Source organism: Athene cunicularia, assembly GCF_003259725.1.
Source record: "Athene cunicularia isolate RWA chromosome 6 unlocalized genomic scaffold, athCun1 chr6_part2, whole genome shotgun sequence".
NCBI lineage: Eukaryota > Metazoa > Chordata > Aves > Strigiformes > Strigidae > Athene > Athene cunicularia.
The window spans coordinates 3,283,512-3,300,947 of NW_020799106.1; the positions used below are offsets into that span (position 1 = coordinate 3,283,512).

At 42.2% G+C, this 17,436-nt stretch overlaps 1 protein-coding gene across 7 annotated transcripts in view; it reads right to left on the bottom strand.

Moving 5' to 3' along the window:
• FAM13C (family with sequence similarity 13 member C) overlaps positions 1 to 17,436 on the bottom strand; it is a 52,261-nt gene that overhangs the window by 22,050 nt on the left and 12,775 nt on the right. For 5 of the 7 annotated variants that reach the window (XM_026852059.1, XM_026852062.1, XM_026852061.1 and 2 more), the window contains 3 exons: positions 10,213 to 10,276; positions 2,968 to 3,118; positions 2,530 to 2,595 (listed from right to left, as the gene is read on the bottom strand). In XM_026852059.1, coding sequence (XP_026707860.1) covers positions 2,530 to 2,595; positions 2,968 to 3,118; positions 10,213 to 10,276 — 281 coding nt within the window. The remainder of the gene's footprint in view (positions 1 to 2,529; positions 2,596 to 2,967; positions 3,119 to 10,212; positions 10,277 to 17,436) is intronic. The other 2 variants (XM_026852063.1, XM_026852060.1) reach the window with 1 other exon arrangement.

Genomic DNA, 17,436 nt, shown 5'->3' on the forward strand with positions numbered 1-17,436 from the left:
CCAGGCTTCCTGACAGCGTCGCTCCACTAAAGCTTCCAAACTGGTGCAACTTTGGTATGACCCCATGAAAGGTTTTAGTCCCAACCCTACTACAGATGCATTAAATAGCTACCTACTGTCCAGAAGTGGTCAGCAGGTCATTCAAACTAATTCATTTACGAGGCCCAATTACTGTAATAGCAGAACAGCTCAGGCTGATGAGAAGTTATAACCAAACCCATTTTTAATTAAATCTTAGGGCCATCATCCTGACTGCAGTTCTGCGTAGATCCTATAGAAGACACTAACCATTATCCTGAGAGTAGCCCATGAACTGACCAAACATCTACCTGTGTTCTTGTGTCTCATCTAATTTAACCTCTGTTTTTGCCAAAACTAAAGCCACGTCTAGCCAAGTTGCCCCTTGGCCTGCATCTACTCCTTCTCACCTACTCAGTCCAGCTTAGCACTGACAAGAGCTGACCACAGGATTTAAAGCCAAGATCTAATATAATATGTGGAATGCTTCATAGTGTGGACTTTAATCGTATGACAATAAGTCATATGGTACAAGTCTGTATTTCCGTATATGATATTCTTTAAGTAAAACAATAATACACTGAAATCTGTTGAATATAAAAAACAATATGCAGCTGTAATGTGTTCATCTCTCAACACGTTACGTCTGTGAATGCCGGTGTCAGGACCTTTAATTTAAAGAACATTTAGAACATCTTGTAGTTAAGTTCAGCTGCTCGCTGCTCAAGTCACGTGTTTGATATCTACTCACATCCAAAAGCTGTAGAAATTACTCACACTCTGCTTTTCTTATGTTCCCTTAAAAAAAACTCGCTGAATAACCCATTGCAATTCTTTATCATCTCACTTTGCCATCTCTAATTCAAGTTTTTACATATTCAAAAGCAAACTGAAAATTGCTGATTTTGCTCAGCGATGAGTTACAGCTCACCCCTTAAAATGTGAATCCTGAAATACCCTGCTGGTTTACTACACTGTTTTAGTTTTGTTCACCATACATACAATGTGGTTTTTTTCTCTAATTTTTTTTTGACTGGGATGTGAAACTAAATAAATAGACTTCATAATCATGTTTATTTTAAAGATAATACAATTGTACTTTGTTAATATTAATTTTTTTTTTTTATTGCCTGATTCAGTGAGCAAAGGCTAATAACTAGAGACATACTGTATGGCGCATCCTCTATAAACTCTGTTCCTAGCCTGGTACAAATCTCTAGACTTCCATCCAAGTTTGAGCTGAAATAGCCAACAGTCCCATGTGACAACTCAGTGTATCAGATTTCAGCAGTAATTTAAGAGACAGAATTAGGACTGGCTCTATCTGTGCAAATTGTCAAATTATTAAAAGAAAACCACAAACCAGATGTTAGCAGGAATGAGCATACATTAAAATCCATTAAATCGGTAAGCTTTAACTAAAGCACAGGTTTGAATTGGCTGGAGTGCCAGAGCGTACTCCCAACTGTGTGAGGGAAATGCTACAGCATCGTATTTGCCTCTGCAGCTGGAGACGGGCAAATAGGAGCTAGAGAGGGCATTGGGAGTAGGGGTCACTAGCAGTATGAATTAAAAGAAAATCCAGTCAAAATGGCAAAAGTAAGCAAATGAAACAATTATGAACCATCCTAGCAATGACTTATGAATCTACCAGATCCAAATAATTCAGTAAGCTGTTGGAAAAGAAGGAGAAAGCACCCTGCCTCAAAGGAAAAGGGTCAGTGCAGATTTTGCATTTTTGCATGGGCTGCAAAATGTCTCTGCCTGTGAGGCACAGATATCAGATCTGCCTTTCCTCAGATCCACACCAAGGGACTAGCACCAGCCCAAGTTCTGTATCTGTATCCAAAAGCTATTAGGATATTTGCCTAGCTGGGCCAAAGCATCCTTTTTTTTTTTTTTTTTTACCCTAAAATCTAGGATATTTAGTAATTTTTAGATTCCTTCATCTTTCTACCAGTTTATATTCTAAGTACCCTTTTCCCTAATTGTGGGATGCGAACTTCAAACTTGAGAATTTCTTAAGAAGAATACTATAATTTGTGATTTTTTTTTTTCCCCCTAGGCAAATAACTTACTGTTATTTCTTCCTGAAAATTCTGAGCAAACAGCTTCTGAAATAAGTTCTTGTGAACCCAGCCCTGATCCTGACACAAAGCATCAATCGCAAAGGGATTTGCTGACCAAACTGCCTTAATTTGGACCGTACATGGTAAACGATTTAAGTATTTGTGTATTCATGTCACTTGTCTGTGAGATGTGTGAGTCATATTGCCTTTGACCTATTTTTCGCGAACAGTGATTCCTCTTCTACTGAGCATCACGACTCTGCCAGCCCTGTGACTACAAGCTATGAATTGACAAAAATAGTGCCGAGCCTTAGGGCTATTTTATTTGCTAGGACTGGTTTCCATATTGAGAAAAGAGGGAGAAAGAACACACCACATTTTGCCCAGGTGGATAATAATACAGGTTCATGAATGATTAAAATCCACATGCTGTAAAACTCACCTTCGCTATCTCTCTGCTGATGCGTTAAATTAAAATCAACAATAGGAGAAATGAAGTGATATTGTTCTGACAAAAAAGAATGACAGAAATAGAATTACATGATATGGCAGGTGATCTCACACAATACAGACAGAGGAAGTAAAAAGCATGGATTTACTTTAAAAAAATAATAATTAAAACTGGAAATAAACAGGATTCTTAAGACCTGTCTGGAAAGCAAACCTCCCTCTCAGAAAAACAGAGGGTTATAGCCATTAATTTCCATTCTTTTAACGGGCATCACCCCTTTTTACATTACACAGCACTCGCCTCAGGAAATGATGCTTTGCATTAGCTCTGCACCGTTTCCTAGAAGACTGCAAATCTGATCTTAAACTGCAAGTCACAAGGCTTTTTTTATAAATGCAAATGAGAACACATCATGACCTGATCGCTTACCTCCACAGCTGGCCCCATCGGCTTGCACGCAGGCTTGGACTGAGGAAGGGGCTGGATCCTTGGGTGCCGACAGCTGAGGAGTTTCTTCCTGGGTTGGCAGAAAAGCAGAGCACAGATCGGTTTCAAGGGCTTGTAGCTTCAACAAAGAATTCTGCAGACAAAAGCAGAACATTGGGCTAGCTAGAGAGCAGCAGAACACAGCGACAGCTCTTCAACTCCCCGAGCCCATCAGCAGCGCCTGCAAAGGGCTGTTCCACCAGCAGCTCGCAGAGGATGTGCGAGAGAACAAACGTGCCCTGTTCCACGAGTTTCCTGGTTTCTGGTTATTTAAATCCCGATTTACATGGATTATTCATGACACGTGGGAAAGATGACTTCGTCAGCAAAAGACGATTTATTCTAGGAAGCCAAACTGAGATGGTGTCCCTTTTCTTGGTGTCGAAGCAATACATTAAGCAAGTTTTCATTCATTGGGCTGACATCACGATCTGATGACATTATGTCCCTCCCCATTTACCATTCATTAAAAAAAAAAAAACAAAAAACAACAACCAACAAATCTCCCTCTCCAGCCAGTGAGTGCAGTACCCAGCAGTGAACAAAGAGTTACTGAGAACACGCTCTCTCATGACATTCTTAGAAGAGATATTTTTTTTAATTGACTTTTTAAAAGATACTTCTCTATGTAGACGTAGCTTTTATATAGGATGCTGCTGCTTCTACAGGGCAACCAGATCATTTCCTATAGGCTGCAAAGGTAAAATTAACAGATCATTGTCACTTGCTGCAGACAAATCAATGAGGACAAGGCTCGTTATCTACAGCATCACTTCCAGCTACTGTGGCATGCTTGGTCCGTTTCTTATTTTAATCTTTAGTGCTGCATGCACTATTCAGCTGTACAATCTGACACAAGCACCTTGCTGTGATGTAAATGCTGTGAAAGCCCTAATCACCATCTGACTGGGCAAAATGAGTCACTACCCGTACCCCAGGCATTCAGTTCCCCTCTCTCGAGGGAGATACAGCTTGCAACATAAAACAAAATCACACAAGGCTGTCTTAATAGTCACACAGCTGGCACATGCCAAATATACATAAAATGTTGTCACTCAAATGGCACATATTTGTGAACAGCATTTTCTGAGAAAAAAAAAATCTGAGTTGCAACAGAAAAAAAAAAAAAAAATCGAGTTTATACCCTGCAAAGCTCCTTTTCCCACTCTGTCAAAAACCTGAAACCGACTTATGGATTCATTGAATGAAATAATGACTTTATTTACTGAAATAATTTCCTTTGTGTAACAACATGTCACCTCTGTAGTGAGTAGTTTAATATCTTTGCTTTTTTTTTTTTACTGTAATGCAGCCCTTTTATAAACCCAAGGATGCCAGTGTTTTAGGTTAAAAAAAAGAAAAAATAAAGAAAACTAATTTGGCTGAGAACAGCAGGGAAGACTATCAGCCTTGATCCTTTCATTCCTTTTATAGAATTCAGGCGGTGAAAAGGGAGCAGTAAGTAGTTCTTTCTAGGAAATACCTCAAAATAGGGAAGTTTCACAAAAGCACAAGATCACCATAACTAGATCCTGCCGCCCTCTGTGAGCTGCCAGGAGTGCTTCAAAATCCGCATCCCGTTCCACAGAACAGGTCAGGGTACAATCAAACACTTGGACTTTGTCCTCAGCTTAGGTCAAAAGGGCAATGCAGGAACACCTTCCCGCGCCTGGTCCCAGAGTGAACAGGAGCTCTGGCCATCCCTGTCGGAAGCTGCTTAATATTCACAACCTGTGAGCAAATAAATGGCTCGTGTTGTGCATTTATTTTAGAATTAAGTTCCTCTCATCTGTTGTCAAGATACATTTTGACATCTCATCTTGGAGTACCGAGAAAGAAGTGACTGCAAGATCAAGCACCGATTCATAACTAAATGCCTAAGTGTAATAATATTCTTTAAAAATATGGCGTGATTATAGAGGCAGAAGATAATTTTGCTATTCCCAGGCACAGGTTGCATTAAGAGCCCACCATCCCCTGGCCCAGCTGCCATTTGTAAGGATAATTTACTCATCCTGACCAGCAGCGCTTCACCTTCGCTCCTCAGTTTCTCCAGGTCTATTGAATGACTGGCATCTTTCCCTTGTCACTCACTGACACCGTTTGGCCCAATATTTTACATAAATTGCTTCAAACTGATCTGACTCCTCTCAGCTGTCTGCTACAGAGAATATACCGGGTGTGCAAATGTCCCCAGCGTGGGCTTCCTCAGGGAAGACCAGTATAACGAATTCACTCGGCTCCTTTGCTGACAGCCTTACTTGGCTTTCTGCTTCTGATGTATTTAGTAGAATTCTTGCCATCAATCTGAGCATCTTTTAGGAGGTACATCCAAAGCCTTCTTTAATTCTCGGCAGGGCTTTCTTCAGTTACAGAGTGATGGAAACCATCTCACCTTCAACAGTTTCCAAGAGGCAGTGAATTTTCCTTGTCAAGGGAAGGGTGCTGCCTGGAATCATACCCATGGGCACTGTTTTGGGAAGGGTTTTCATGACGTGACAGGCCTCATTTTCCACTGCCTGTCATCCCAGCTAGACCCAAATGAAGCGGCTATGGAATTATCACAACAGACAGGCCGCGTTTTACAGTCATCAATGTCATCTAGCAAAAAGATGACCATACCAGTTACAAACCAGTGAGGACTCTGATCCCAGCCCGGACCTTATCATGAGAGCTGCTGATGGCAAGTGACGAGAACATAGGTGTAAATACCAGAAGAACATACCGATAAGGAGAACATAGGCAAATAACCGACAAAAATACCTAACCTTCACAAACTGTTACTTCAAGTATTTGACCAAAAAAATTCCCATACCAAGAAAATACATTCACTTTGTATCACTGTGATACATTAGTATTTATGCCAAGTTCAGTATAAAAAAGCATTCCACAGACTACATTGTTAAACATTGTATTTTGGCAATGTTCATGCTGTAACTCACCAGCTGGTTTATATTCAGTTGCTCTAAGTGATATTTTTCACCCATCTGTGGAAGGTGGGTGGATGGCAAATTTCCATTCACTGCCAAAATACTAAAAAAATTCATATAATAATAATAATAATAATAATACTTTATATCATTTCACGGATGTGCCCTTGACAGGGACTTGATGTAGGGAGAAAAAAGAGAAAGTCGTTTTGATCGTTTTGATGTTACCGGGGAGATGATGAATCTGGAGTATGCCATCAACCTCATCTTACTCCTAAAACACAGCTGAGTACTATGGCACTGCCACGGTGCACTCACTATCCGTGATATTTATGGGAACACATCTAAGGAGACATAGCTTTAAGCAAAGGCCCAGCACAAAGCTGCCCAGGGTCGCCAACTCATGGGCAAGAGGATCATCCTAGTATCAGCGACTAGCAGCAGGTCCTCTATCCTTGGGCTCACCGGTGGCAGGCCAACATGCTACCAACTGCCAGCAAAAGGACGGCAAAAAGAGAGAAAAATAAAGCCTGAGCCCTGTCTTCCTCTTCTCAAGCATCCCAAGTTTATTTGAAATCTTACTAACCCCTTCCAACTTCCCCCTAATTCTCCAGCACTTTCCAGAACCTGCCCAGCCCTGATGTGACTCCAGGCAGCATGCCACACCGGTGGGGATCTGCACTCTTCTGCGCCGCACACACTCAGCAATACCTCTCCTCTGGAGATGGACCAGCCTGTGCACACGCTATACTTAAAACTCTCTCACAGTCCAGACCTGAACTGGGGCCCAACTGGGCCATTTAAAAGAACTTGCAAAGCACGTCAGAAGCAAAGACAAATAGCTAAAATACATAGAGAGGGAAATGTTAGGTCGTGACAGGTTCCATCATAAATTTTAGTAATTTTACATGGAAAACCAGTATTATTGAAGTAATTTAAGCTATGGTATATTATATCAGCTGATTATCTCAGTTCAAATACTTCAGATTTGATGCTTGTTCCAGCTTTACTCTGGTGCCTAACGTTAGGGTTTCAGATGCGGTAATTCCTGATCCATGCTAATGCAAATGAAAGGACATATTAATATTTAAATTGGATCCTTAAGCTTCATTGGAAAAATAACCATATTGTTGCCTCTTAAGAACAGTATTTTGAAAGCCTGAAAAAGAAGGAACTGTCTTGGACAAAGGTTTCTTATCGCTTCTTATAACCTCTTAAAGTAACTGACAACTCAAAGAACTTGAGCTATGCCAGTTCCACTAGAAGTAAAAACATCCTGCGTTATTCCAGATCAAAGATAATGGAAAAATAAAGACATTTACAGAAAGTCTGAGGAAAATGGAAAAAGTGACAGTGCGGTACTCCTCTCCTATTTGTTATTTTTGCAAATGCTTTAAGAAAACACAGTTGTTAAAGTGTCATACTCTTGCCTACTGGAGAAAACACAGTACAAAAGGATTGCCGTTTTCAGAGGAAGCTCAGCCCGTAGTAAAGAGACCATTAAACCTGTAGACTGTACCCCACTGACCATCTCTCTTTCCATCCAGTGATCATTAAAATAAAGAGTTGAGGCCTTAGGACAAGGAATTATTGATAGGTAACCTCTTACAAACCATACACCTACACTCACACTGCTAAATCCCTCTGGAGAACCGGATCCTGAATGAATAAATTCTCCCAAGTTATCACCAAAACGTTGTGGCAATGAGGGGGAGTCCCCTGAAACGACTCACAAACGTTCTCTCGGTGGGTGCCAGCAGCAGCTCCCTCTCCAGCTTGGAGGCGCCCGCGTGGGCCCTGCAGGATCAGCTCCACGTGACGTCTCGGTCAGCACGTCCAGGGGGCCGCAGCCCGATGGGAGGCAACGTGCCAATGGAGCCCCGCAGCCCCGCGCTCTCCTTCACTGCGCCAAAAGCTACAGCACTGCCCAACCTGCTCATCAACCGGTGCTCGCTGCCTGTCCCGACACACAGCAGGTAGCTGGCAACGGCTAGAAGAGAGCCACTGCTGCGAGAAATTATTTCTTGCCCTGATCAAGCATTATTATTATTATTATTATCAGCATCCTTTGCTGGACATCCTCGCGGACATCCTAAGGTCTGGTAAGTTTAAGAACTGAGGGAGGATGGAAAGGGAATAGGCCTGCCCCACCCATGGACCCTGCCTGGGCTCAGCCTGAGGCTGACAGGGAGAAGAAAGGAGAAGTAAAGCCCATACCAGGTGCTTTCTGCTTAAACTGAAACCACCCTGCCCCGCACACGGTGCTTCTGACTGTTAAGGGTGCCTGCACCCTGCCTCTGGGCTGCTCCTGCCTCTCCAGGACAGGAAGGCACCCATTCCAGTATATCCACTTTCTTGATGGATTTACTGGATTTATAAAATTGGATGGGGCAGAGAAAGAGAATAATCCAAGCTTTCAACATTTAATGGCCTTTGAAGTGATTCACGTAGAAAAGAAACTGAGCAAATATCAACCTGTTCAATTTCTTCACTCTAAGGAAATTAAAGCTTTTATATGTCACATTAGAACAGCGACGTAGAAAAGCATCTCCCTTGCTTTTTAATCTGAGACTTCAGGTTCAAATAAGATAGGCATATTTTATGTGAACGCAAGGAAATCTCTGCAGTATCTGTTATGGCAATATTTGTGTCTCGAGGCGTGTGACATTTTCAATTCAAAACTTCCTTTATGGGGAACAAACAAGCAACAATAAGATAGAACAAGATATGCCCTGGGTCTGTATAACGCCACGGGTGAGCAGTGAAGAGAGACGCCACTTTCTCTGATACAAGAAGGGAATATATTTTCTTATGACACATGTCCGTTTGGGTTTGCAGTAGACCTGAGACACGATACAATCTAAGATCTCGCAGAAGAAAGCACCAGAATGTAACCCTTGCTCATTCCCCATAAATTATTAGCAATTTATTTTAATTTCTGATCTAATTATCTGTTTTAATATCATACACTGGTTTTATTTATAATATTTTACCTTAACCTTTAAGGAATCCTTTGCCAGAATTTTAAATGGGAGGTTTTAAGTGGAAGATTTGGCGATTATTTGCAATGAGGCTTCTCGAAAGAAACAATAACTTAATTATTTCTCCCAGGGCCTTGACCGGCTAGACGGAGGCTGAGTATACTCCCTTATATCACGGAATGTGCCTTACTTGTTAGTAGTGAGATTTTCAAAAGTGAGCTGCATAACAATGACACAAATGCACAGGAAATAATTCATTGTAACGAGAAGATTAAGTCTGAATTCCTTTAAAAGGACACATTGTGGTTTTCCCCTAATGGAAGTCAGGCATCTATTAATAGACATAGATGTTCTCTAGCTGACGATGGAAACAAAGCCGTCTTTTCCACGGTTTGACAGAAATGGGCTCCCCTTCCCCCTTTTATTCCCCTTAATTTTTATTTTTTTTTCCACAGTTGTCTTAGTCTACACTTAAAAATCTTGTCTGCTCCTTATTTAAGTGCAGTGTTGTTCATTGCCCTTGCAGTGCCTAAGCATACTCCATGCTAGTATGTGGATACCCTTGTTTGTGGGAGATGCTTTGTAAGGTTTCCCACTTTGAATAACGGCAAAGCTTGGTTTTGGCCTCCAGTATACTGCTGATTGTGAGAATCTAGCCCAGGCTCATCCGTGGCTTGTCATGATCACACAAACCGCTTCTCTGTGCTCTACTCTCGCACCATCCTCCCGGCATAAAGCCCTGTGAAAACAGCTTTTGTTTCAAGTGTCACAGGTGGTGGTTGGCTTTCCTTGCTTCCTCTCTTCACTCCAACTCTCCCCTTTTCCCATCTCACAACAAGAGTTCCTTCTAGACTACATTCTACTCTTCATAGTTTATGCAGGAAGTAGCAGCCTTGAGAACTCCTTATTTTTAAACAAAACATATTTGATAGCTGAACACTTTGAGCTGTAATATGAGGAAAAAAATCAAATGTTCTTGAAAGATGGCATTTCACTCAGTCAACATTGAATGTTTAATTCTTTTCTGAGCATAAACAGAAAGCAGCGTAAAGGTGGCTTTAAATATTTTTAAAATCTCTTGCTTTTGGCTTTTAAACTATTATAGCAGTCATGTATCATATTTTTAAGCTTTTCTCCAAAAACATAGCTAAAATGATTCATTAAAAAGCCAACCCGAGATTCTCAAGTGATTACATTATTCCAAGACCTTAGAATTAACAAAACCCAAACATCTAATTAAAAATGTGTAACATACATCAATTTTTGGTTAAGCTTACCTCATTTAAGCTGTTAAGTTGCTCAGTTGCTTCTTTTGGTGAAATGCATGTGTTCTCATCTATTCTACAAAACAAACCAAGAATTATCACTCAGTAGATTGCTTATCTGTGCTGCAAATATTTCAAACTCTTCGTCATGTCTGTACATAAATTACAAGTTATGGGATGAATCTGTTTTATTTAAAAAATAACATTTCTATGTAAGCTACATCTGTATTTTATACCTCATTCAAAACAACAGTGATTTTACTAGAATCCTAAATAATATATTTAAACTGTGAATGAGGTCCTGGCAACTATGATAGTAAAATCCAGGCTCACTGTGTCACGCAGAAAAAGTTCTACAGAAGCATGATCAGCTCTCAGTATCTTGGTGAGCTAATAGGGTTAAAGCCAAGAAAAAGCTCAAACATATGTTTAAATCCAAGCATGATTTGTCCCACATGCTTTAAGTCAGGAACAAGAGTTTTCCTGTATCAGAGCCATGAAGAATAAATCTTTCCATATTTAAATTTGATGGCATTTCAGGCTCCCAAGCTTCAACTTTCTGCTTAAGTTCTGTTTTGCAATTTTGACATGGGTGTATCACAAGTTGACTTGCGACTCGGCTGAAGCCAGAAAACTGTCTCAGAGAATGAGATTTCTCATTGCTGCAAAGGGGGCAACGTTTGCTGGCCCCTGGGAGACTCACTCACAGACACGATCTAAACTAACGCAAAACCCAGATTCCTTTGGACAAAATAATTTTTCAACCCATTGTGCTCAGTCCCAGCAAACCCAGGCAGTTTTAAAAGTCTCTAGAGACCTCAAAACCAGTACAGACAGATGCACAGGCCTTTGCTGTGGTTCTTCAGAGATTTAGGAGACATTTAAAGACTGGAATGATGGATATGCCACTTTCCTTATGAAAACAGACGCATTAAATAGCTACACAAGGGCGAACAACCACTCGCCTCCAAACAGGATCCAAGGTGTGCAAGTCACATAGGAACGAGAACGAGTCCTTTTGGTGGTGGTACATCCAGCACCAGAACGGGAGGTCTCACAGGCCAGCCAGCCTGCACCTCCGTCCAGATACGTGATCAGAAGAGAGTGATTTCTGGAGATACTTGAGCAGAGAGGTGCCTTGGCTGGCTGACTGCCGTACAAGCACCTGTCCACATCTCTGCGCAGCTCTCCACAGACATCTTATTTCTGCCACCTCACCTGAACGTGGATAGCAAATGTCTTCATAATGTGAAGAGAGCAGAAGGAGAGTTACAGAAGCAAAAGGTTAATGCCTCACAGCCTATCTCTAGCTTTTAGGCAGCAGAAGAGTTAAAGAAAACTGAGAAAAAGCATGGGGAGAGACAAAAGGGAAAAAGCATGGGGAGAGACAAAAGGGAAAAAGCATGGGGAGAGACAAAAGGGCTCATTTAATAAGAAAGGGTGAAATATTTATAGTTTGGTTTAATAACACTTAACAAAGGATCTGCAAGCTACCAACAGCTGAAGAATTTCTTCACTAATGAAGAAAAAAGCATTTAGAGTGATTTAGTGCATCAAACTAGAGCGAAACATAAAGGAAAGGAAAAGGACACACGTCAGATTTGTACACTTCTAGTGTTCATGTGGATTTCTCCTTTCAGGGTGCGTAACACGTGAAAATGTGAACTCTCCTTAAAAAAATAAAACAAAAACCTAAACGCTAGCAGGGATTCTTACAGGTGCTCTACAGAGTTCTACGTAATTCACAGCTGTATCACTCATGAGTCTTGCACTCCGGGGAGGGAAAAGTTTACAGCATCCCTGAAGGACCCCTTCGCTCTCATTCAGGCTGATGTTCTTGTCTGCTGGTTTAGGGATGCAGAAGTCTGGTATTTTACTGTTTCTTCAAGAAAAATACTAGAAGTTCTTAGTTTTGCATTCTTTGGATTCTGAAGGTACTGAAATCATGAAGGTGAGTAACCATTTTTGTGTGAAGACCATTTACATTGTCATATACGTATGCTGAGCTGAGCTGACTCTATATAGAGAGAGTTTTGCGGTGTGCTTTTTTGTTTTTTCACCAAGACTTAACTGCCCCGCTAGGCAAACGCAGGGTATCTGGCTGTCATCAGGCAACAAAGGGCTTACTATTTAATACCTATGGGTTGCATCCTACTCATTAAAAATCAATCAGAAAATATCCATTAACTTCAAAAGCAGCAGGAACAAGCCTTAATTTTCCATCTGTTCTGACTACATTAAAATAATTTTAAGCCTTTGCTGAAATTCTGAATAACTGCAGGCAGTCCTTATTTTGTATAATTTACATCATGTAAAATAATGAAAATGGAATTCTCTCTGTGGCTACTACTCAAATATATGTTATATCATTCTTTATAAAATATGAACGGTCCGATCTCTTACCCTCCCTACAGACTCTGGCTTTGGCAGAATTACCCTGTTCTGCGTGGCACAGGTGACAAAGATGCAACGCAGCAACACGGACATTTGGAGCTTGTGGACATAAAAAAAAAAAAAAATCTAAATACTAATTATCATAACAGAGCTCCTACTAGACTTCAAGGGGAAGATCAATTTGCATGAGCAGTGTGCTGTTTAAAAAGCAGAGCAGAACATGTGAATTATTGAATTATGCATGATATTACTTCCAAACTTGCATAAAATTCAAATAAAACCACGTCATTTAAAAACTAGGAAAAATGTTTGAAGATAACCTAAGCAAATTTACTTCTTATTTCCCAGACAGAACCCAGAAAGGAGCATTACATTCTGTAATTTGCAAGTCTCAATCCAATCCAGCCCTGGATTACACTAAACCCATCCTCAGAAGATTTATGTGTTTATGCACCACGATGCCACACATGCTCGGTGTCTTGGGCCAATTAATGTTTTCGTGATGTCAGGATAAATCCTGGCAAGCAAGCCACATGCTGTGCTGTGGGTTGAACCCCCTTTTCCAGATTCACTTTCAGCCTCTCCTGGCCCAATACTCCTTCCCTGTCTCCAGCCCAGCAACCGGCTTCCCCCCTCCCACCCTGAGGGCGTCATACCAGGTTAAGAGCTCAGAAAGGTTTTAGTACAGCATCAGAGGACTGGTTCATCCTCTCCAGAGGTTACATCACACGTGTACAGAGCCAGACCCCACAACCAACACGCCTCAGTGCCAGGAAAACAAAAAGGTCCTTTCTGAGATCTCCACAAACAGCAAAAAGGATTATGAAATTCAAACGTAGTCGCCGCCTTGCCACAGGGCTGCAGGTGGATGCTTCAAAAGTCCTTACGAAGCAATAAACTGCAACAGGCTTTCGGATGAACATAAAGCACGCGGAAGGAAACGCCGCCATTAAGGGCTGAAGGCTGTTTGGATACACCCTGGCTACTCCTTGGGCAGTCTCCAAGTGCTGGAACAAGCAGCCCGCCAGCGCAGCCGTGCCTGCCTCATCAATCACAGCAGTTGCGCAAAGGCTGGCTGTGGATGGCCACAATTATTTTTCTTATTATGAGCACTTCTCGTACTCACCAGGCACAGTCCTTACTTGGGCTACAGTAAGAAGCCTTTTTTTTTTGACACTCTGTCCTTTCTCAACCTCTCCCTTTTTATTTTCTTTTTTTTTTTTTTTTTTTTTTTTTTTTTTTTTTCTTCTCTAAGTGTATTGCAACCCAAGAGCTTGCTCAGGGATTTTCCGTGCCTTGATACAAGATGCATCACTGGAACAATAAATGCCAATATTTTAATATCAAGATTCCAGAAGAAAGTGATTTTAGGAACAGGTCAGTCGTTTCCCAGCAAAGCAATATTTGATCAGCAAATCCTGATTTACTGACAGAGAGCTATTCGCAGACACATACTGGTCGCGAGGAACTTTTGCCAGGTCTTAGGCGGGACTCGGTTTGGAATCTGGCTAAGTTTTCTCCGTGCTCACCTGGCAGCCTGCATGGGCACACAGCCTCAGGAGCTCTGAGCTCTGCCTCACCGCGTCCGCTGTACGGCCCAGGGACATCAGCACTTCTGCAGCTTCCCTGCTCCCTCCCACGTGCCCCCGAGTTGTAGCTGTTCAGCAGAAAGCATGGAAACCACGACAGTCCCCACCTGAACTGCACTCTCAAAAGCTTCTTGCCTTGAAAACTTAAATACTGAAAGCCTTGCTAGAGCTTGGGCTCCCTTGGGGGGAGCACAGAAACAAGGAGACTGGCTGAGCCCAGAATCCAGGGCAGCCCAGGGCTCCCAGCATCTCCAGGTTTCCCGGACAAGAGTCATAGCCCTGACAGCAAGTGCCACCCTCCAGCCTCTGCAGAAATTAGGGACCAACCCAGGGACCATCCTATTCAATAAAACCACTCCAATTTTATTTGGGGAATGGGGAAGAGGGGGAGCTTTCAGCAATTTTTCTTTTGCAGAAAACTTAACCCCAAAGTGTAGTTCCCACGCTGACTTGGAATGCAACCTTCTCAGAAACACTGACACTCCTACCGCCCAGGATTCCCATGGCTCAGCCCCCTCCCTGTGTCACAGGCATCTGAAGAAAGCACCGTCCTCTATCCAGGTAACTGTGTACACAGCTCTGCAATCCACACCAGTTTTGCTGATTGCCTTTGGGAAGGCAATCAGTATGAGCAGCTTTTTGTAATCAGATGTCTTGTTCCATATTGGCTTTCCTATTCTCTGTTAAAAAAAAAAAAAAAAAAAAAAAAAGGCAATTCTCTTTATTGTAACATTTGTTCCTGGGGCCTGCATATAACTTCTATCTCCCAAAGGTGCAGATTATATTACTCTTACCCAACTACACACAATGACTAGCGCAGTATTCAATGTAATCACAAGCAATAGCATTAGAAATTCATGCTCTTGTGAGAAAATATAAAGGCTTCCTTCCATGCAGATGGCATTTTATATTCTAAATTGATGCTGATGTTCATAAATCATGGATGATAAACACCTCTGGAAATTAAAATCCTTGATTCTCAGGTCAGGGGCAGCTCAGCCAGGAACAACAGTATTCATTCCCTCACTCTTCAGACTGTAAAACCCTTCACCAAGTCTATTTTTCCATTTCCTTCCAATCCCACTAGAACTTTTCCTTCACTGTTTCAGTGGTTATCATAGAATTAAAGTAGCCCCCTCAAAAAAACAATCAACACATATACTTATTAGTTATATTTCTGTAAATTTTTTTTTCCTCTTATATTTCCTGTTCTGCTCTTCTTTGTCACGTATCTGTTTATGAACATCCCTCGTTAGGTTACCCTGAATTTAGATTGCTCTGCTTAACAGGGACTGAAAAGTTCTTCATAACTCAGTATTTTTTTTAATCATATTTAAACAAATTAAAACTACCCTGTTTTTAGCTGCCCCACACTCACAGGAACAGATTTTTTAAAAAAAAACCTGACCAGTCCAGAGGCATTTAGACTTTTGAAATCCGATGAGACTAATGACAGAGCTTGTAGCAGTCTGCAGAAATGAAATTAAAGCAGAAGTAACAACAAGCCACACTAGAAATAATCAACCTTGCTTCTTAGTATGAGACAGAAATAAATCCTTCTTCTATTCTCCCCACACACATCTGATAGAGGAGCCTGCCCAGCAGCACCCCTGCAGCAGTATGGCCATCTCCTCTTCTCCAAAAGATCAGAAAGCTTTTGGTCCGTGAGTTAGGGGTCCTAGGCAGACGTAGTGTGCCAAAGCATTGTTAATTTTAACAGTAACCTACCAAAACCAGGGTGGAAGCTAGCGAAACTCAAGTTTTGTGGGGCTAGCAGATGCGTTCTGTCAAAATCTAGCTGTGATGGTCGCCTGCTGCCAAGACTCAACGCTTAACCTTTGCCACGTCCCAGAGCAGAGAAGACAGAACACGAGGCAAGGCGTCCTCCCCTGGCAGCCGTGTTTCACAGCCTCTTGCACGAGCCAGTTCTGGGACCCTGATGCAGCAGGCAGCAATCTGCATGAGCCGAGACATGGGCATGCTCTGGCCCTATCAAAGCTGACTGACAGCAGAGGGACGGGGCGAGCTGCTGGTCACCCTCGCGAGGTGTCACCAGGCACAGTGACCCTCAAACTGCAAGTGGTAACTTCAGCACATGTAATTCCAAGTCCCCTGCCCCAGCTGGGTGGTGGCAGTATTTTTTCCAAGGACGGTTAAAGTAAATAAAGTGTGCGTGTGAGGCCAGGGACGATGCATTAATGCTTGTTTACTCCGTATTTTAAGTTCCTCATTTGAGAGTAAAGTCGCCTCCGTTTTGTTGTGATATAATCAGACTGACACGGCAAGATTTGAGATTTGATCACTATGCTTTCACAGCTCTTACCCTGCTAAATCCAGGTACCGTTATTTAACAGACTTAGCCCTTGTGGATAGCAGGCTTGCAAGAGGAGCTACCCTGGTGTTACGCAGAAATAAATAGCACAGAGAACAACGGTTTCATGTCAGGCAAACTAAACTAAAAGGGCCAAACGAAGTGGACAGGGGGATTTTGCTGTAGTTGCTGTTTATTCATGCACGCTCCGGTTCTTTAAAGTCCATGTTTCTTTCATCATGTTCCTTTCATCAATCAAAACTAACCAATGTTATTTCATTATCTACCCCTGTACAGACCTCGTACCAGCAGAGCCACTAGGCAGGTCTAACTCTCTGATACCAAACTCACTGTGCTCCTCTTTACGAGAAATCCAGGTGATTTTTTTTCCTAGTATAAAGAATGCCAGAAAAAGAGAAGGCAGGCTTCCTAGGCTGGGGCTAATTAGAAACACCGAGATGCGGTGTCTCAATTGCACATACAAGCATTGGAGGGTGAAGGCAGTTCTTTGTGAAAGCTAATTAAATGCTTGGTCATTCTGCTAAAGATTCCTTTGAGAGCACAAATTAATACCATTTGCAGTGTTGCCTACTAAAAGCTGTGGTGAAGACACCCAGTTCATTTCACAGAAGCACCAAACTGCCGTTGGATGGCAACCGTCACTACTAACCTAGTCCTGACGTGAAACAGCTTGGAGGCAACGAGCTCTGGACGTCAACTAGCTGTGCCCTGACGCACTGAGCATCCCTGGGACCTGCTGCCCCGGTCCCTCCGAAGAGAGCCAGAGCCTCTGCCACACAGCACCAAGGCTGTCACGCACCTCGAGACAGAGAACAAGGAGCAGAGACCTGGCTCACCTGCCTGAGACGGGATGCGCACAGCAGAGCAGGGCCCCACCAGAACCCCAGCGTGGGAAATCTGTAAAGCAGTGCCCCAAAAACT